Below are 22247 nucleotides of genomic sequence, written 5' to 3'. Positions count from 1 at the left end.
CCAACTGGACTTAACCCATTTTGACCTGAGATCAGATTCTAAAAATGTCTTCTACATCCTGACAGTTTTCTGAAAAAGCAGTTTATATGTCAGTCGTTCTTCAAATTTTCAAAAATAGCAGACCTACAAGCTCGTAGCGCGCCACTCGGTGGCGCGCTATGAGCTTGTAGATCTGCTATTTTTCAATAGCTAAAGCATAACATAATGCTAACACCAAAAGAGGTTCCTGCCCAGAATGGGTTAAATGGCAGGAGATCCAATTAATTTCCCTCCATTGAATTGAACAGATTTGTACTGTTAACATATACTACAAAAACTACAAAGCAGTGTGGAGTGGACTGTGTAAACTGCAGAGACGCACAGAAAATCACGCTCTGCTCGACTCCCAAGCTCCATCTGCCCTCGCTACTCCCCCCCACATGCCTGAAGAGGGGGGATTTTACTCTGGCATACGCTTTTCTTTATTGACCATTTTCACACTTCACAGGGAGGCAATTTCTCTCTTGTCTTTACGTCTTCTCACCATCTGAATCAACAACGGTCAATGCAGCAACAAACAGCCCCTGAAGAGGAGGAGGAAGAACGATGGTAGGTGAGAGGGAGGGAGGGAGGGAGGGAGGGAGGAAGAGATGTGGACCATCACAGACAGAAGGAGAGCAAGCCGGCTGGTTTCCATGGCAACCGGCAGCCCCCAGCCACATGACGTGATGGAGAGATAAACAGTCAGGGCAGCAGGGTGAGAGTCGAGTGGGCAGTGAGGAGGATGAGCACGCCACAGAAACACAACAATTTGCTGTCGCTATTGATCGTGCCCAAAACCATTTATAAGACCAGAGTGGCCGGGCCTTTGCACCGGCAGGTCCTGGACTCTGGACCACCCTGCCCCTTCATATTCGCTCTGCTGCTTCACTAGAGTCCTTTAAATCTTTAATGAAGACTCAGTTTTCCACTGTGGCATTTGACAGTTTGATTGTGTACATTTTATAATCCTGCAATGTTGTTTTTAGCCCTTTTATTTCGGTTTGTATGCCTCTTTTTGTCTCGTCTTAAAGGCATATTTCAACTTTTGGTCATTTTATTGTCTACTCAGGCTTATGTGCCTTAACACTGAAGAACAGTTTTTAAGTTGCTTGATTCAGTATTTAGATATTCATTTTAGCTGCCCTGCCCCCTTCCTAAACAAACCCATTTGCAACGTCAAACTCCATTTTAACCATGGTAGGTTAATCGAAAATCTATCTATCTCTATATATATATATATATATATATATATATATATATATATATATATATAGGTCATGCTTACTACACTTGGTAAGTCCTAATTGTACTTATCTCAGCGTAAAAAAACATTTTGACTATGAAGCCAAAGCAATCGGCCAGCAACTACTGGAGAACTAAAACATGTCATTATACAAATGTGCTCCTGACATTCTGAGTCACTCAGTGCCATTCAAACACTTGCCAGGCTTTATGAGAAACCGCACATGGAAATTAATAGTGTGTGGACGTCACATTTAGCCTTGAGAGGGCACTGTTAAATAGTACTGCTGCTGTGTCATGGACGTTAAACGCGAGCGAAGTGTGTGAGACAACGGAACGAAATGGATGCCAAGACAAAGGAGGGAGAGAGAGAGAGAGAGAGAGAGAGAGAGAGAGAGAGAGAGAAATGTTGAATGACATCATTCGTCTGCAGAGAAAATCGGGAACCGTGACCTAGCCAGTGACATCACTTCCTGCCATGTGCTTCAGCATGCTGCAGCTAGATGAGTGCTGATTTTGGGGGGTGTATGAACAAGACAAACATAAAAATATTCCATAGAGGCTTGGCTGCCACATGATGTCATGTGTGTGAAACAGACGTTGGAGGGGATAGCGAGCGCACCTCAAACATTAGTGTGAAAACAGGGGCACCCACTGTGGCTGCCACATGACGTCCCGGGAGGGGCATGAATAAAGAAACATTGGAGGGGAAGGTGCATATCAAAGGACTGGCCGCAGTTCCATTCCCAGACGGCTGGACTATTTTGTCTGTCGGGTGGAAATGACGCTTACTTACTTTCCAGGATTCAAATTCAAAAACAGCAAAAGTAGCATATCCACAACAGCATTTCGAGCTGATCTGCTACTTTTGATGCTTCTGCGAGATGCTGTAGTATGATCAAGTAACACGTTCATTGATGAAAAAAACCCCCACCAAAAGTTAGAATATGAAGATATGTTCCATCCAGATCACAGAGGTCAGGTCCCTGAAGACGAGATTGGGCGGAAAGCCTTCTCAGTTATTTCTCCTAAACTGTGGAATCAGCTACCTAGTCATGTCAGACTGGCTCCCACACTACCCGTTTTTTGAGGGGCAATAGCCTCTCCTATGTCCAGCTTTGAGTGTTTGTGTAAACAAACATTGAAGACAAAAGTGTGTAAACAGTAACACAAACATTGAAACAAAAGTATGTAAACACAAACATTGAAGACAAAAGTGAGGACGCAAATTGTGATTGGCGTATGATGATAAGAGCGCCCCTCACTTCACATGGGTGTGATTTTTAAAACCCATCTTAAAATATATTTGTATTCCTTGGCTTTCAAACCCTGATTGATTTTTGTACTCATGTTTAACTGTCTGTATTGTGTGTTCTTTTTGTATTGCATTATATTTAACACTTTGGTCCAACAAATAAAGTTGGATTGGAGTTGAATATGAGGCTTCCTTCTGCCAAACAGCCGCTATTTGCTGCATGCCACTCCCCAGCTCTCTCCCTCCATGATTCCTGTTTGTCTCCACTGTACCTCCACTGTACACTGTAAATGGACTGCATTTATATAGGGCGTATTTCACGTATTTCACATTTAGCCATAATTTCACACACCAGACGGTAGAGAAAACCATGTAAGGCAGGCACTAACCTGCTCATCGGGATCAATTAGGGTTCAGTGTCTTGCTCAAGGACATTTCGACACGCAACCAGGAGGAGCCTGGGAATTAAACCGAGGGGAACTTCTGATTCCAAGACTGCTGCTCTACCTCCTGAGCCACTGCCGCACCCAAATGCTAAAGAAAAGCCCCATAAATACCCTGCAAGCACCCTGGAACCCTCTCAAGGACCCCAGGGGTGGGTTCCTAAACTCCACGGTGAGAGTCAGCGGCCAACTCAAACATTATTGAGAAATATGGTCAAGACGTCACGACTGTAGGACCAAGTCCTATGCGATTTGTGAAACAGTGTGAAAGTAGCCCCGCACACTAGCACAGTTTCCTAAACTATTAACACAATATGTAAAATGATTATGTTTTAGTAATATTGTTCCTGTTCTACATACTGCCAACCAGGTGAAAAACTCACCGATTGAAGCTTTAATCATAGCTTTTAAATGAAATATCCGAGACTAGATTTTATGGTAGATGTTTCTTTCTAGTTTGACCACTTCAAATGCTATAATCTTAAAATAACTGAAAATGGCCAATCTACAAGCTCTTGACACATTAAGAGCTTGTAGATCGACCATTTCCATTATGCTTCCTTACAAGACATGCTGGCTTCTATGGAATCCAAATGACTGAAATCAGTCATAGTGACTGAAGACAATCCATGGATACATAACATAATAGATTAACCCATTTTGACCTGAGATCAGATTCTAAAAATGTCTTCTACATCCTGACAGTTTTCTGAAAAATCTATGTTTCTATGTCAGTCGTTCTTCGATTTTTCAAAAATAGCAGACCTACAAGCTCGTAGCGCGCCACTCGGTGGCGCGCTATGAGCTTGTAGATCTGCTATTTTTCATTAGCTAAAGCATAACATAATGCTAACACCAAAAGGGGTTCCCGCCCAAAATGGGTTAATCACATTAATCATTAATCACGTAACATTTAAGGTTTAAGGACATACGAGGTTGCTGCCCCGACAGCAACGACATTCATGTATCATGTTAGCGAATAGTTTTCTGAGTGTTGCCAAGTTACTGATGGCCATTAACTGCTCCAATAAATCCAGCCTACAGGAGGAAGGCCAAGGCTTGGCCGGGCCCCTGTGTCATATATCTGTCTATAAGCAACGTACGCAGCTCACAACACAGTGTGAGTCCAGACTGGACGATCTATGAGCCCGTTCAATCTTTCACCACTACTATTAAATGTTTAATAGGACGAAGCACCAAGTCTGCATTCTGAAAAGCTCCCCCAGGCACACTTACTATAGGTTCTTTCACAGGCACAACAACACGTTATTATCACTGTGGTTCGGGTTTCTGTTCTATATCTGCTGCTGTTGTGTTTGTATGTAAATATACATAAACGCAAGTACGTTAAACAATAATTCAGAGCGATACACAAATACAATTGTATTACACATACTAGAGCCCTGACCGATAGGTTTGGCCGATATATCAGTCATTATTTGAACTGTGTCCCTATTTTGGGGGTGTCAATGATGTCATTATTTATAGGTGATGTATAATGCATTTCTGTTGTCACTCAGTTTACAGATTAAAAAGTTAACAGAGCTTATCGAATGAAGTTCAGTTCATGTGTGTATTTTATATTTACTTGTTTGATTGTTCAATGTGCAAAAACGCTTTAAGAAAGTCTTAAATGGACTGCATTTATATAGGGTTTTGTTCAAAGCGCTTTACAAAAATCTAAAATGACAGATGCTTTCTTGGTTTTAAAGGTATTATACTGTATAACAACGTATAGAAGCTTTCCCGGTCATAATGGGTTCAAGTTTAAAGTTCTATATTCAAGTTTACTTAAAAAATAAAAGCCAAGGTGTTCAAATCGATGAAAACATTATTTCACTTTTTGGACAAATATCGGCATCGGTGGTCCGGTATTCTACAAAAATCATAATCGGACCAAAAACTCTGGATTGAGACAGCTCTAAAGAACAAATGAAACAATGCACTTGTCATGCACAAACGGACAGTTATTGTTACCAGGTATAATATAACCCGTTGGGGCAGCATGTGTTTTCCTCTCATGGGACTGAATCGAATGTTTCCAGGTTGAGTTTTTATGGAGGCTGATGTCATTGGAGTGACGTCCTTCCATTCCAGGCACCTTCAGCTGGCCGCTGGAATGACAATAAAAACAACGGAGCAGGGTAGGGCCGCAGGGCAGGGTGTGATGTAACCACTGTCTCCCTCCACACTGTTCACAACAGATGAGCAGTGTTGCCAGATCTTGTGAGAGAAATAAGCAACTAGGCTACATGGGCACTTGAGTTTTAAACCTATATGCATCGTCTATTTGAAAATCTACAAGCTCACAACTGAATTTGTGAGCCTTGTAATATATCTGCTATTTTCAAACAGATCTTGGAAAAATAAAAAGTTACTGGGGTCCTTGGCACAACATGGACAATTACATATTAATGTGGGGGTCGTAGACATTTAGACAGAACATTTAAGAAACAAGCCCAAATAAGCAACTACACTTTAGAAACAAGCCCAATAAAAGGCAACCCGCAAACTACCAATATTTACAAGTGACTTTACAGAAAAACATGCCCAAAGTCGCTTATAATAAGCAGACATGGCAACACTGCAGACAAGGTCACTGGCTGACTTTAAGTACTCCATTATCGCTGGTGAAAATTCAATAATATGTTTGTCTTGGGAGTAATACGAGGAGAGAGCATCGGCTAATTTAATACTCCCATTGCTTTGAGCGAAGACTTTTGGTAACGAAATATGAAATTCAGATGGGGCTGAGGCACAGGGCGGCTGTGTGTGGACACGTTTACAGTATGTTTACAGTACGTTTACAGACACGTTTACAGTATGCTGCGTTCACACTGGTAGCAACAAAGATACAGGCTGCCGTTCATTTTCAATGGAAGCCAACCACATGAAGATACAAAGATACAGTAGATCCAACTCTTGCAGCTGCTAATAAATCTGCAAAGCTACAAAATTGTTGGGCTGGTTTCAACTTCAGCTACAAAGATACAAATATGCTGCCAAGCTTTGCATCTTTAGTCAAGCTAACATCGAGTTAAACGCAGCATCACTGGACTGGAAGATGGCACCGTATGAGGAAAGGTAGTGGTACGCCAGCTAGAGAGACGCTTCTCCGACTGGACGGAGGGGGAGGACATCATCACATCGTGTGGATTCCCGCGAGCCACGCCACGCGGGAATGGCGTGGCTCTAATGTGAGTCTCAAACTTCCTGTGGCCAGACTGTGACGTCAGTCATCTAGGACTGATCAGACAGACCCATTGACTTAGACTATACAATTCAAGTTAAATTACAATAATTGTAACATAATGTGAAACAAAACTAGTTAGTACTTGTGCTGGAAGTGTGCACAAAAATGTGGTGCTGATCGGTTCGCGAGATTAGCACTGGAAACAGACGCATATACACACGCACCCTCTGGCTAGACTCCTGCAGAAATAGTGTCCAGACTCCAAAGGGAAGCCTGCACATCCCAGCAAAAAAAAATACAGGTGCTGAACAAAAATAATGTACAATGGCGAAAGGGAAGTCCGCACACTGTTAGCTCACAGTAGAAAAATGTATCGCTCTAAATATTTTTTTCTACTGGGAGCTAAAAACAGTTTACAGACTTAATTTCCTTCTCCAGTAGACTCCTGCAAAGCCATATTGTAAAAGTGCATAAAAATGGGAATTATTTTTTTCTATTTTCAAAAACTGGTAGCAATAAGCCCGTTCTCCTTCTCGTCTAATGGCTTATATGTACTCAACTGATGATAACCGGTCGGGGGAAAGAAACCTGTCGTTAGGCCAGGCACCACTCATATGACAGGATGGGCTGGATTATCTGAGCATTGCTGCTGCTGGGAACGCCAGAATAACTGCATCTAATTCACCTGTTTTCTCATCTAGGTGGTAGACGTCCATAGCCTCGCTCATTAAGACCGACTGCTATATTAAGACACTGGTATATTAAAGTGTCACCTACAGCCATTCATCACTTAGGCTTACTGCTGGTGCCGAATTAATCTATGAAAAGGAGGAATAGATTAAAAGAAACTGGTGGGGACCCTTATCAGTTCTGTCTGTGGGCCAGTTAGCGTTCCCCGTGCTCCCCTAAAAGCCTCTTAAATGGTTGCTCATATTATTTCTAACCAGCCACTAACGGCAGTTGAAGTTTGAGTTATTTTGACTCCTTTTTAACTGCGGAATGCATAGTGGGACAGACTGGCTTGGCTTCACAAACACAGGACAAATCAGCACTCACATTTTACCAAACTGACAAAGGTTTACGGGTGCAACCATTACCTTAACTAATCAGTGGGGGGAAAAAATAATAAGTAATACATTTTACTAAATACCGTAAATAGCTGATATATCAGCACACATATATCAGTGTTACACTTGTTCATTATTCGATTAATCAAAATAGCAATTGATAGAATAAATCGCTAAGATGATAACTGGTAGTTGCAGCCCAAGTTTCTACCAGTCTGCAAAATACCTTCGAGACAGCATAGACGTATCGTGTGTGTGTGTGTGTGTGTGTGTGTGAGGGAGATGCATATTTTAAGTTTGTGCCCCATGTGTAAATTAATATGCAGACATGACAGCTGGCTCAGCATTTAGTAAAGCACACACAGAGCTTAAACTCCACACCTTCCCGTGGGTTGATCCCTTTAACATAAGATATCCAGGATACAAACACCATACACATACTATTTAACCACTTTCAACCTAGCGTCCCCATTTTGGGCATGTCATTACTGGAAAATAAAAATATATATTAGAAAATTGCAGATCTATACATGCTCACATCATGTCACTAAAAAAAGGGACCATTTGGTTCCCAACTACCTAGAATTTAGCTGAAGACCCCCTGGAACTCCTTCAAGGACCCCTGGGGGTCCCAGCCCTCAGGTCGAGAAGTGGCTCTACTCAAATGTCATCAACGATGACACACAACATTGGAGGAAAAATAAATAACTAGGGAAAATGTTAAGGAAATGGTAATCATCAGCTACAACAGGATTTCTAGAAACTGATTATCGGCCAAAATGGACAAAGCAGAATATCTGATTCTGTCCAGCTAGCCAATGGTAATATTGGCATAACAGCTTTCACAAGAACTATGTTCATAGCTTATGAAAGGCATTAACTGCTCCGTTTTCCTTTAGAATGAAGATTATTTGATGTGAGAACCGAGTGTGGTTGAGCGCTCCTTCCTAGAGACACATAGGAGAACAGAACGGCTTGTTGTTGTCATGTCTGTCAGTCAGTCAGGACCCAGGAGGTAACATTACATCCATACAGGACAGGACTGAACACCCGCACATCCATTTGGACACATTAACCCATTTAGGCCCGACCTCGAAATAAATAAAAAAATCTTCTAAATCCTCCAGTTTTCTGAAATAAATATTCACTATTTTTCAAAAATAGCAGACCTACAAGCTCGTAGCGCGCCACTCGGTGGCGCGCTATGAGCTTGTAGATCTGCTATTTTTCAATAGCTAAATTATAACAATGTTTAAAACACCAAAAGGGGTTCCCGCCCAAAATGGGTTAAATACACAGTCCCCAAGAAAAATGGAAATCTCATTTGCATAACGATGATCATGGCACCCACCCCCTATATGATTACATGATTCACCAGCAAACACTGTGCAGGAACATACTCATATGACAGACATGATGGATGTTGTCATGAAGGTAGTCGTGTGTGTTCGTGTTCTATGTCTTTCAAGTCACAGAAGCGAATGACAGATGACCACCTTGATGTCTCTTTGAGAAGTACAACCAGCAGCTATCAAACTGACTTTAATGTACTGGCACAAGTACTGTATGTGTTGCTGCTGCAACAGATGCCAACGACAAAGACAGATTTGTTTTATGATGTTGAGATTAAAGTCCAGTAATACCTTTTTTTTCACGAATAAGGGCTGGATCGCACACAGAAATCTTGGAACCCATCTGCAAAAACAGGAAAAAAAACAGCGACCTCTGCTGTTTTTGAGCAGTGCTGCTCCAATAACTGGCCTTGTGTACCTGTCTGTATGTCTGTCTGTCTTTTTTTGGCCAATTCACGGTCACCTACTAAACATCCTACTGTGGTGGCCCACCACACAATAATGCATATTATAATAATGCATATTATAATAGCACTCATTTCTATTAATATGCAAGTTAAAGACTTAAGTTCAACTGAGAGGTGGAACGAACAGTCATCCAACTCGGTTCCCCGGCCTAATTCAACGGAACCCATTCGTTCCTGCTCCAATCAGATCAGCATATCTCATGTCTGGGCCCCTTAAAAGGACGCCTCCTACTTCCTTGTCTCACTTGTGCTATCTGTTCAGGTCACCCGCCACCTCCCCGACAGCGCCCAGCAGCAGGCACCACCAGGATGGCCCCACAGGGGCGGGCTCGAGCCCCTACCTTCCATCAGGCAGGATCTGATTCGAGGCTCCTGACCACATCTTCCGATGGGGCCCGCACCAAAGCATTTAATGTCATGCCAATATGACTGTATTGATCACATTTGACTTAATCATGTTCAATAATTCAATTCAATCATACTCAATGTATTCCCCTTTTCGTAAGTGCATCAGTGCATTCATTCTGTTCTGTGTAGTGAAATCTCTTAAGTTGAACTAATCATTGTAACAGCTGTGGGAATCTGTTAAAGGAACAGAGTCACATGAAACATCTTTTGACTTAAAGACGTGGAGCAATCCGAGGAGAATGTCTCTGGAATACAGAGAAAAGGGGCTTTGGTGTCGTGCACATGGGTAGGTGGGTGGCTGGGTGCTTCTCCTTGGTATTCTCAGTCTATTTTTTCCAGGGGGGCTCAAGGGGATGAATCTCTCTGACCCTGATAACCAACACAAATGTGCCTTTCATCAGTTGTGCTCATAAAAGTAGGAAGATGCTGCGCCATCACAGCATCTGACTGAGATGCTGACAAAACAGCGCCCACGCAACACAAAGAACAGTGCTCTTTTTGGAATACAGTGTTCTACTTCTGCTTCAAAAATAACTATTGGGCACTGGGACAGCAGAGTGTGTGTGTCTGTGTGTGTGTGTGTGCGCGTGCAACTGTGCGTGCGTGCAGCACATTGTATGTCACAGTAGACCGAAACAAATCACCACATCGTCATATTGAACCACCAAAAACATTTTTTTGCCGAAAGGTCAGGAGGTGCCAGAGGAAAGGCCATGGGGTCACATCATGGGTGCAAGATAATGTTGTTTACAACCAAAGTGATGGATGGACCATTTGTGACAATTCGCCTGTAGCCTATACAAACCATGATCAACAGAGGGGGCTCAAACTTTAAATGGGTGGAGGGCAAACACTGGTCGCGGTCACCCGCAGAGCCATCTAATAGAATAGTTGCGATACTGAGGGGGCAGAAAACAGCACGTTCATGTACTCGCGCGAGCCCATACACTCCAATGCATTCCGTAAACTTGCGGTTATCCCCATGCTCAATAGAAGTCTATGTAGAAGAGCCGCCATTGGACTGGCCCAATGAAGTGAACAGAGTTTGCGTAACTCTGTCTTACTCTATGGCTCTGGGTCACCGTGTCTTCACTGCTTAATTTTCTTAAGTGCACCGATCAAAATGGCTGCCAATTTTCCCACCAGGGCTCCAGGAAGCCGACCGCTGGGAGGTGAGTGGCGACTGGAATTTGGGTAGTGCTTCATGTCAAGAGCGTTATGAGGATAGAGTGCCAGTAGCCAGGCCTACAGACAGCTCTCACATGACATGGCCCAGTGGTCCAAAACACTGGTTTCCTGTATAAGTTACAAGGCTCGAAGCTTTACGTAACAGAAGTGGAAAGGAGTAAAAGAAAGAAATGGAAGAGCTTGTCGTGAATAGAGGGGAGCACAGGAGATTAGCATTCCAATAGGACTCTCCATACCAACGGCCTCGGTGCGCGGAGCTAATCTAACAACACAGAGAAAGACATTGTTGGGAATGACAAGTGCCTTGTCATGTGAGCGATACTGCATTCTTAATGAGTGGAAGGGACCAGATAGAAAACACTACGGATGTCAAACGACTCATATTTGGCAAATGGATAAATCGAAGCAGTTGAGGAGAACGCAACTATGCATTCCTTTAAGCAACACAACGTCTGCAGCTGCATCCATATGTTTAGAATTTTCATCAAAGCCCAATAATAAAAAATAAACTTTATTTTGTAAAGAACGACAGGAGCAGCAGCGCTATCTGCTATGTCCCAACTCTCAAGTGTCTGCAGCCTGTCACGAGTCCCGTAATGAACCGATACGGGACGCACGTTGTTCCGTATTATAATGGCGGGTCGGGGAACAAATACAGTATGAATGACTGATGAATGAATTTATTTGACAACTCTGTCCTGCTCTGACACTCAGTCCTCCCAACAAGAAGAGCGCTCACTGCTCAGAGAAGAGCGGACCCGTCAGTGAGTTTACTTTACTGCCTGTGTGAGAGTTGCCAGTTTGTGAGAGAAATAAGCGTTCAGGTCTATGAAAACAAGCCTAAAAGCGACTACTAGGCCATTTGAAAATAGCCGATCTACAAGCTCACAACGCATCGCGTAGATCTACTATTTTCAAAACAATCATGGAATTATTATTATTTTCTTTTACAAAATGTGAAATATTCTTTGAAACATTTTACCAACAACACAAATCTTGTATGGGGGTTCCTGGCACAAAATATGTCTAGATCTAGGGTCCTTAGTTGGACAAATACATTAATCTGGAGGTCCTTGACATGACAATGTGTGGGAATCACTGGTTTAAACATTTGCAAACAAGCCCAAACACTTTAGAAACAAGCCCAAATAAGCAACTACACTTTTAAAAACAAGACCCAAAAAAACGCAACCTGCAACTACAATTTTTTACAAGCAACTTTACAGAAAAACAAGCCCAAAGTCGCTTAAAATAAAACGACATGGCAACACTGTGTGTGAGCTGTGAATCTGGGGACAGGGAAGCTGCAGCCATTGGCAATGCCCGTCTTGCCCCAATGGTCTCACCAGACTGTCCTCCGAGACGCGAGTACAAGAGACATGCGACAGCAACTTGTAACTTTTATTTTTGTAGAAGAGGCAAACTAATATTGTTTATGCCGTTTGCTTTGATTGAATGATTGATTGATTGAACACGTATTTGTATGATTTGATTTGGGTGTGTTCTAAATTAAAGTGATAGTGTTGATTTAATATTGTGTATTAATCTAATTATAGTAAACTAATACTATTATACTAAAAAAGATAAAGATCAAGGGAAAAGAGACCTTTTTACAGTACAAGTTCAAGTTTACACTGTACACATGTAAAATAAACGGCATAAACAATATATTAGTTTGCCTCTTCTACAAAACATAAAAGTTACTGTTGCGCGTGCCAAGCTGTCATTCTCAGGGCATAAAGCTAAAAAAAACCCAAGACTGAAAATGATTTTTTGCAAATCTGCACTGATCTCATTAAATGACCTCTTTGAAATCCTCAGGACTGAAATCCGTCCCCAGGACTGAGAACTTTAAGCCCTGCATTCTCTTGTATTATATTGTATACTTGTATTATGTATTTATTTATTTCCCACCACGGAGTAACCTCGCAGCAGACTATCCAGCATGCAGTATAGCTATCCACCTCAGAGGAAAGTCTGGTGAACACGGGCAGTGTTGGTAGGCCAATCAGAGGCAGGCGGGGCCGGGCCGTTACCATGTCTATGCTCGGACGTAGAATAGATATACAATACGCTTCAATTCTATTCTCAAACCACAACATGACAACCATGCATGATGTGTCGACCGGCACAGTTAGCACTTAGCAGTAGCAGCACAGGAGTGTCACACACAGACACACGTACCTCCCTCATTTGGAAAACATTTGAAACAGCAAAGTTTATAACGTTTTATAACAAGCCATTACAAAAATAGAAATAAAATACTACTAATAATAATAATAAAAACGATGTATTCGACTCATACGTTTTTGAGTCGCGGTGAGTCAACACCATTCCTAAAGACAACTCAGCTCATTTGGTCATTTCCAAAGCAAATAAGAGCTTGATCTACATCGATGAGATTAATTACTTAAAGATTTCTTAAACAAATACATGCTCTCCGATATTATGAACGTAAACCAGCCATGTAATTTCAGTTGTCGCACCAAAGCACTTCATTACAGAGTGCTAATTAAACGAGCAACCTTTGGCGCGTTTCTTTCCTCCAATCTCCTTCCCTTCTGTCTTTAACCATCTTCTGCTCCACCTCAGGGGTTAATTACAGAGCTCTCCGACTCAGGAGGGCTGAAGCGGCACCTCGCCCTGTGCCCTGTTATCAGCATCTCTATCACGTTTTCCCCTTGATCCAACACACATCACTGCATGAGCAGATATCGCTTTGTCTGTGTGCCAAACTTGGTTGCCTATGTCAACAGAGTTCAGAAATCTGGGACAGAATTATAATATATACCTATATGTCATCTATCATCTCGGGTGGAAACCACATATGTCCAAAACTGTTACTTTTCAGGATTCAAATTGAAAAAATAGCTAAAGTAGCAGATCTCAAAATATGTTGCTTTGTGACGCGTTTCAAGCTTGTGGAATGTGGATCTGCCACTTTTAATACTTTTGTATGACACTGTAGTATGACCAAGTATGTTATATATGGAGATGCCAGTTTCTGCCCGACAGGAAAAATATATATTGTAATTATATTACAAAGCCGTGGCCTGAGAATTGGCATAGATAATATTTTGGAACATTCACTTTTTCTGGGGGTAACCAAAGCAAAGCATCTTTCTTGCAGATGCAGGGCGACTGTGGCTCAGGAGGTAGAGCAGGTCGTCCAATGATCCATGGGTCGGCGGTTCGAATCCCGGCTCCTCATGTCTACATGTCGAAGTGTCCTTGGGCAAGACACTGAACCCCAAATTGCTCCCGATGTGCTGGTTGGTACCTTGCATAGCTTCCGCCGCAATCGGTGTATGAATGGGTGAATGTAATGCACAATCTATGTAAAGCGCCTTGGATTAAAGGAGCTATATAAATGCACCATTTACCATTTTTATTTACCAATCTTCAAAGTGACAGCGGGTGTTTTTCTAATGTGTAATCAATGAGTAATGACTATAACCTTTTTGGGGACAGACAGGGGGAGGATCAATACATTTGGGCTGTGAGCCTCATGGGATCTTAGGAAAACGTATGTGCTTATTGATTCATTGATTCTTTTCTCCTGCTCTAAAAAGGCGAGATACAGTTAAATAACTTAAATATGTTGTTTTGTATGTCTCTGAATCAAGTAGTTTAGCACAAAGCATGGGTGGTTGGTTTGCAAGGAGGAGTCAAGAGCTCTATTGTAGCATTCAAGTACTCCCCATTTAGCTGCTGGAGCACAGGTGTATGAATCGACTCCGTGCATAGCTGTAGAAAAGATATTCCTACAAATGGTCTTCTGTGGGCACCGTCCCAGACAGAGAAAGGTTGATTTTCTACTGATTTGTCTCTCTGATAAAAGCCATTTCAGTATGAAAATCTTGGAATATTGTGTGGCTTGTGACGATCTGATCCAAATTTAGTTCAGTGGCCATAGGGCTAAAGAATGGGTCTGAAGCTGTGTTCACGTTCACGCTCACGCTCCCATTGGAATGAATTCCGGTATCCTAAAAAGACGGCTACCTACATCACACAAACGCAGGAAATAAACCGGAGATGGCATGTCTTTCTTTTTATTTATTTTTGTCTTGGGCTACACCTGATTAGCTCGAAGCCTCGAACGGCAGTACATAGAAACTCAACCAGAACAGGACACAGGTCTATACCACGTTCTGGAAGGCCTGGAAACTCAACCTGAACAGGACACAGGTCTATACCACGTTCTGGAAAGCCTGGAAACTCAACCAGAACAGGACACAGGTCTATACCACGTTCTGGAAAGCCTGGAAACTAAACCAGAACAGGACACAGGTCTATACCACGTTCTGTAAAGCCTGGGAACTCAACCAGAACAGGACACAGGTCTATACCACGTTCTGGAAGGCCTGGAAACTCAACCTGAACAGGACACAGGTCTATACCACGTTCTGGAAAGCCTGGAAACTCAACCAGAACAGGACACAGGTCTATACCACGTTCTGGAAAGCCTGGGAACTCAACCAGAACAGGACACAGGTCTATACCACGTTCTGTAAAGCCTGGAAACTCAACCTGAAAAGGACACAGGTCTATACCACGTTCTGTAAAGCCTGGAAACTCAACCTGAACAGGACACAGGTCTATACCACGTTCTGGAAACCATGGGGAGTACAGCTAAGCACAAAACCTATTGTTAAGCTCATGTAGGCTACCAACAGGCTTATAAATGACATTCAGCAGGCTCACTGATTCGGTCATTATTGGTACCAAATACAATGTCTCTGGTGCAATGCGGTTGCCAGCGGCTTGCCTCGTCTTTCCTTCTCATTTGATTACAGGTCAAGAGTCAGAATAACTGATGCTGATGTACTGGGTGTGCAAAGATATCAGGAACACAGCATCTAGCAGAAAGTACTTGTACTTGTGAAAATGAACCGAAAATAGCCAAACTACGTGTTGCACAATGACGCATTGTGAGCTATATAGATCTATTTTCGGTGCATGATGCAACTAAAGCCTGATTTATGGTGTTGCATGCCGTAAATATCACATATACAGTATGCAAGCTCACAACGCACACAACTAAGTATAACTGACACTTTAGGTGTTGGTGTCTGCATTTGTTTTGAAGTATGGCTAGTTTTAGCTTAATTATGAAATGTAATGTTTTTTTCTCCAAATACAGTTTGCGACGACTTACAGTTCATCTCGTTGCCGTTGTGACAGCACCATGGTGACGGCGCAGTGTGGGCGGGGCCAGGGAGGTCAGGTGATCCAAAAAAAGGTGGAAGGGAAGCGTGCCGTGCTGGGCAGCTGCTTCGCTCTGCTCCCTCCTCTGTCAGGAGATGATGACGAGCGGTCCTGACTCCTGATCCTCTGTCAGGAGATGATGACGAGCGGTCCTGACTCCTGATCCTCTGTCAGGAGATGATGACGAGCGGTCCCGACTCCTGATCGAAATCCAACACTGGACCAGATGTCCTAAAGTTCTGCACTCCAGTCCAGTGGTTAAGTTAGTGTGTTAGGTCCAGTTAAAGCTTCAGACTTGGAAGGAAGGGAGGGAGGGGGGGACACCACAGGACTCTGTCCCCCGACTGGCTCGCTGGCTACAGGGACAAGACGAGTGGACAGCCTGCAGAACCGGTCACCAGCCAGGTCTGCACTGCATCTGGAGAGGACAAAGGAAATAGGAGGTCAGTGACAGCGTTAAGTATGCATGATGACGGCATAAAATATGAACGGCTGGATGGATGGATGTAGGTGAACATGCTCATAGGCCAAGGGAGAGCGTCGTCATCTTTCATCGGTTCACATGAGAACGCAGGCATCTGGACAGATGTATCCTCTTATTAACCGTTAACACTTTCTAACCCTGGGAATTTTGGGGCACATGATGATCACTTAGACGTTTTTCCGGGCGGTTGTGATCACTTATTGACAGTGCAAGACAGTAAAATACACTATTGCTTTTATGTCTTATAATTGGCCTGCTAATTTGAATAATACAAACAGAGGATAAGTCAATACTCGTATACTTATAATAAAACCTAACGAAGAATGAGTCAATCATTTTAAGAATAGTAACAATTAAAGTAAAAAAACAAAAGTAATGTAAATTCTGACAATCTGGGGAGAAATGGTTGTTTTTTTCAATCAACTGAAGTCAACTAATCACCTCAATAGCCCTCCCTGATCACATCATAGGTCATAAACTAGAAAAAGTGCACTTCTGGGCACAGGTCTCCACCAGGAGGATAGGAGTGTGTGTGTGATGTTTGGCAAAATGTTTAGAAGCAATATAAACGTGTGTGTGTGTGTGTGTGTGTGTGTGTGAGACGCGGCTTGGCCTGTTGTAGCGCCACAATGAGGCTGATTTGAAAACTGTCAAGTGGCATTTCTTCCAAAGCCTAGTGGGAATATGCATGCACAGTTTCACCACAATCGGACGCTGCGTTGAGTAGTTGTGGCGATTTGTACAAAACGGGTACAAAGCGGGCTACTCATGAAAAGTTTAGAAGCCAATCGTAGCCAATGAGGGTGGATTATGAGAAATCAAACAAACCCGTCTTGATCACATGACTATGAAGAGCATGTGTACCGATTTGCGTGAAATTTGAATAAAATCTGAAGGAGTAATATTAGAAAATGTGTTTTACATATGTCGGCCTCCTGGTGGCGCTATAAAGAGCAGATGTGAAAAATTCCAGGCAAAGGTTTTTCCTTGGCCTCTAGGGCGCATACAAAGTTATCCACAGATCCGTGCAGTTAGAGGTAAAAACACTTTTCGGCCAGTTATAGCGCCACCATGAGGCTGAGTTGAAAATGTTCATGTGGCATTTCTTCCTCGGCCTAGTGGGAATGTGCGTGCACAATTTCACGGAAATCACACGATGTGTTCATGATTTGCAGCACTTTGTTTGAAACTGAGCACTCCTGCGGACTTTGGAAGCCAATCTTAGCCAATCAGGATCGAGTCTGAGAAATCTGAAAGACCCGTTTCGTTGAATGGCTCTAGAGAGACTGTGTACCAATTTGCGTGATGTTTGGACAAAATCTGTAGGTGTACTGTGCAAAAACTTGTTTTGCACAAAGCGGCCTCCTGGTGGCGCTATAACAGGCCGTTCTGGAAATTTTGGGGCAGAGGTTCATCGTTGGCATCCAGGGAGTGTGTGTGCAAAATTTGGCATCGACCAGGTTAACGGTGCCGGAGATTAGCTGTTCACAGAAGGAAGGACGGACACACACACACACACACACACACACACACACACGGACGGACGGAGTGCAAAACATACTCTCTCCCCATGCCTTCGGCCTGGTGGAGACAATAAGGGGTGGCCCAGACCCTGGTGAAATGGTTAAGAAGACGTTTATTCCACACAATGATTATGTGGACAAACACCAGGATGTATACAGTCTACTCTAGCCAACAGCATACAGTTCCTATGATCCGTACGATCAGATGTTTTATCTCAACCCATACGGCCCCCTTTTGCTTTCCAGTCACACACACAGCTACCTAATTCCTACTCTGACAGTTAAAGCCTGTGCTGTCACTAGTCTTGTCACAGCTCTGGCCGACGCCTACTGTACAAGGAATTCTCCAAACACATGCAGAGGGAAGAGGTTGACCCAGATTCTTGCAGCCAGCAGCTTCACTTCCCACCTCACCAACGGAAAGGAGAAAACAGGACACAGACACAGCAGTACAGCCATGGAAGTAACGGCTGCTTTTCTGGTCAAGTTTCCTCACCTCTATTGTTTACAAACACAGTTCAGTAGCCATGCTGATGATGGCACTACAATCTATTCTGTCAACGACTGGAATAACAGTAAATGTGTTGAGCCATAAATGTATTATTTTAATTTAATTCACCAAAATATATAAGATTTTCAGCAACCTGTCGCAAAGACAATTAGTATTGGTCTTAATTCAATATGAAAGTGACTGTGTACTAGGGAAGTGTAGTGGCAGATAAATCTGTCTAGACAACAGGCTGAAGACTGGGAAACACCCTAGAAACGGCAAGGACCATTCAATGCATTCCTTTTGCTCCTCAGCATATGATAGATAGCACACAGGGGAAACTAAAGCACATTTAGTGTCATTATTCAGAACGGTTACTGTCTGTATAAGACAAGAACACGAAACTATAACTACTAAGTTAAATCCAATTGAATTAATGGATTATTAAAACAATGAAATTGATGGCCCGGATGGCACCTATAGGCTGCGAGTTCGCGTCCTGATCCAGACAACCTTTGCTGTGTGTCACTCCCCATCTCTCTCGCCCCCATTTCCTGTCAGTCTACTGTATACTATCAAATAAAGCAGAAAAGGCCCCCCAATAAATATTTTGAATACATTTTTAAAAAAATGCCTACGATCTACAAGCTCGCAAATGTGAGCTCACAAATGTGTCAGAGCTTGTAGATTGGGCTTTTTCCCCACACGCCACCAATTCCGTTGTACTGAATTTTAGATAAGAAAAAAACATGCTTGCCAGTTATTTGATTCACTGAAAAAGTAATCCTTTCCTTCTTAGTACTGTATGCTAGACATATCCAAATCTGAGAGCTAAGCCATGCCTACCCTGGCTGTATGACATAATGTGGTCTACTGTATCCATAACAGCAAAACAAACAGCTATGCTTTGCTTATCAGAGGTGGACTTGACACTTTGATGTTGCAGCAGAACAGAACAGGTTATCAGAGCCTTGGCTGCCCTGGGCACCAACGGACCTCTGGACCCTGATATCAACACTTAACAGGTCCACAAATAGAAAAGTCAAGTTGTCACAAGGAGCCAAGGAAAAGGGGCACAATGCACATACCGGTAATTGTTCCGTTAATGATTCAATTATCAATTTTATATTAATAATAAATCATTTCCTATGTGTTTTTTCCCCCCATATATGACGGTGATGGCAAATCGGGCTGCATACATAATGCTGTTACGTGAGGGTGAGGGGCATGGGAATTTCACAGCAAAGTGAAAGTCAAATCAAATGCAGGGCAGAACTATTCATTGAGGTAAAAAAGAGCCAATGATTCAATAGCAACAGCATTGCAAATAGTTCTGATTCTGAAGCCAACTCTACCATGGAGAGAGAGCGTATGCTCTATGAGAGAGATTAGCTCTTTGAGTGATCTACAAAGCCCTGTTTGGATTGGAAATATTTTTTTTGGGTCAGTAAACAGAAAGTTTGTGGAACCTCGAGACAAAGTTGTATCCTGTAAAAGTGTAAAAGCTAAGCGCTACATGAGGGCACATCTCAAAAACATGCACGCACGTGAGATTGGCCAGAGGTCTCTGGGGTAACTCATCCAAAAGGCCATGGACTGAACCTGATCCGCACCACGACAAGAAGCTTGCACGAAAACGTACAATAGTTAGTCAGATTCAGACAAGGAATTCAATTCTTAATTTATAAATTGCTGACCATGATAACAACAGGTTGACTCTTGTAGCAAGTGAACAACAGGTTGACTCTTTTAACAGGGTGAAAGGTGTGCCTGAACCCCTACCGGAGGCCAGATGCATCAAGCATGTACATACTACTGTACTCAACTACTCACAAGCTATGAATGAAAAGGAAGCGTGACGTAAGGTGTGCACCTCTCCTGGGAGTAAGAGAATGTATTCTGGTGGCGACAAAAAGCCATGAGAAATTGTAGGAGATCATACAGAGAAAATATGTGATATTCTTTGCTTTTATATCACTCAGTGTCGTTACGTAATTGAATTCACTACTATATTGCCCATAATAATTACGTGAAATAGCCATTTCTCTTTAGCTCAGTGGACAATTTCCCTGTTCCCTGTCTCTAAAAAAAACCCTCTAGAAACGATGTCTGGGCATCACGCTCTCTGTACGGTGATAGTCATGTGCTGCTACAGTGGAGAGAGTATTACAGTCTGAATTCCAATCCACTGAATCCAGACAGCTCAACAAATCCATACATATATTCTTATTATGGCGCACACATTGTAATTACTTTTAGCAGTCTCTCCACTCTTCCTTCACTGGCTGACCTTTGCGTTTGGGGCACTGCTGTCTGCTAAGCATAGATACAGTATATTTAGTTATTTACTGCATGAAGCAATGCAGTGCAGAATAAGGGGGAATAATAATTTACTATCATCATTTATTACAACACACACACACACACACACACACACACACACACACACACACACACACACACACACACACACACACACACACACACACACACACACACACACACACACACACACACACACACACACACACACACACACACACACACACACACACACACACACACAATCATTAAGCATAGTCAAACTATTCTATTATCAACCAAGAGTGGTGGTATAATGCAGTATGTTAATGCTGTGAAGGGGCTTTTGCTCACATTCTCTGTACACAGCATTTGATCTCCATCAACAATATTTCTCTACCTGACCGAAAGGACTGGCTGTGGGAGGGTGCAACGGTGTAATCTGCTATGAAGTTGATATTTCCCTCCCTGCTGTTGGTAACTGGAAGGACCCCCTGTGTGTGTTAAGACACCCCCTGCCTATGTCAGCACATCTTATTTGTGCACTTCAGCAGTATAGGCACACAGTTTGCACCATCATACAATCAGGGTAATTGGCTCAGCAGTAAAACATTTAATAAATAACAAAATTAAGTCTTGTCTAGATGTTCAGGAGGGACACTGGGCTGGACTGGATGCCGTAGTCTTCGCTGCATTCCTATAAATCTACCAACTGATGGTTAATAAAGGGGGATGCGTCTTCCTTTCATCGATTCTCATGTCTTTTGTATTGCCAGCGAGAATCAACACAATGGAGGAAGCCCATTTGAGAAATAGCAATGAATGCTCCGAGTGTTGGCATGGACGTTCTTCAATGCTGTTACAGTGTCGTTAGTCATGAAGACAACCATTTTCACTGGACAACTACAGAAACGTCTCTCTGCTTCTCTTTGACAGTTTAACAGTGGGAGAGTGGAAGGCCATGCCAGGAATTCTAATGAGCCTTGTTCATAGAAGTTAGGAGTCAGGGTTGCCATGTTTCCCGCCAAAGCTTGTTTTTTTCCAGAGTTGCGTTTTTCCCCCCAGGTGGCGGGTTGCGGTTTTTTGGGCTTGTTTAAAAAAAATGTGGTGGCTTGTTTTGAATATCAAACAAGCCAACATTTCTTTGATGTATATGCTATAAATACCCATAGGTTTGAGGAAGTGACAGAATCGGTCTGGTGTCTCTACTATGTGTGGAATAGTATAATAAATGACCAAAACATTCATAATTATAGATATAGATAGTATTTATAATGATAAATGCATCAAATATTTATTTATTAGTATTATATGGCGATATTATTGGGCTTGTTTTGGCTTGTTTTTCGAGGGAATATTTGGCTTATTTCTCTCGCTAAGAGTTGGCTTGTTTTGGGCTTGTTTTTGGATGTGGGTTGGCTTATTTCTCTCACAAGAGTTGGCAACACTGTTAGGGGTGTGTGTGTGTGTGTGTGTGTGTGTGCGCGCGCGCGCTTGTTTATGTAGCCAAGGATAACACAGAAGTAGGACTAGGCCTAAATATTTCAAATATGGATCGACTCACATGGTATTTGGGGCAAAAACACTGGACCGAAACCATGTAAC

At 42.7% G+C, this 22247-nt stretch overlaps 1 protein-coding gene across 1 annotated transcript in view; it reads right to left on the bottom strand.

The window, feature by feature from the left end:
* The window catches only part of LOC306932815 (lissencephaly-1 homolog A-like), a 65286-nt gene that overhangs the window by 30342 nt on the left and 12697 nt on the right, over window positions 1-22247 (bottom strand). Inside the window, exon 2 of the mRNA XM_079514749.1 lies at window positions 15795-16262. Within this exon, the coding sequence (XP_079370875.1) occupies window positions 15795-15826 (32 nt within the window). The 5' untranslated portion in view covers window positions 15827-16262. The remainder of the gene's footprint in view (window positions 1-15794; window positions 16263-22247) is intronic.

This window comes from Electrona antarctica (genome assembly GCF_951216825.1).
Source record: "Electrona antarctica genome assembly, chromosome: 11".
Taxonomy (NCBI): domain Eukaryota; kingdom Metazoa; phylum Chordata; class Actinopteri; order Myctophiformes; family Myctophidae; genus Electrona; species Electrona antarctica.
This window is presented reverse-complemented; position numbering and strand designations above follow the sequence as displayed.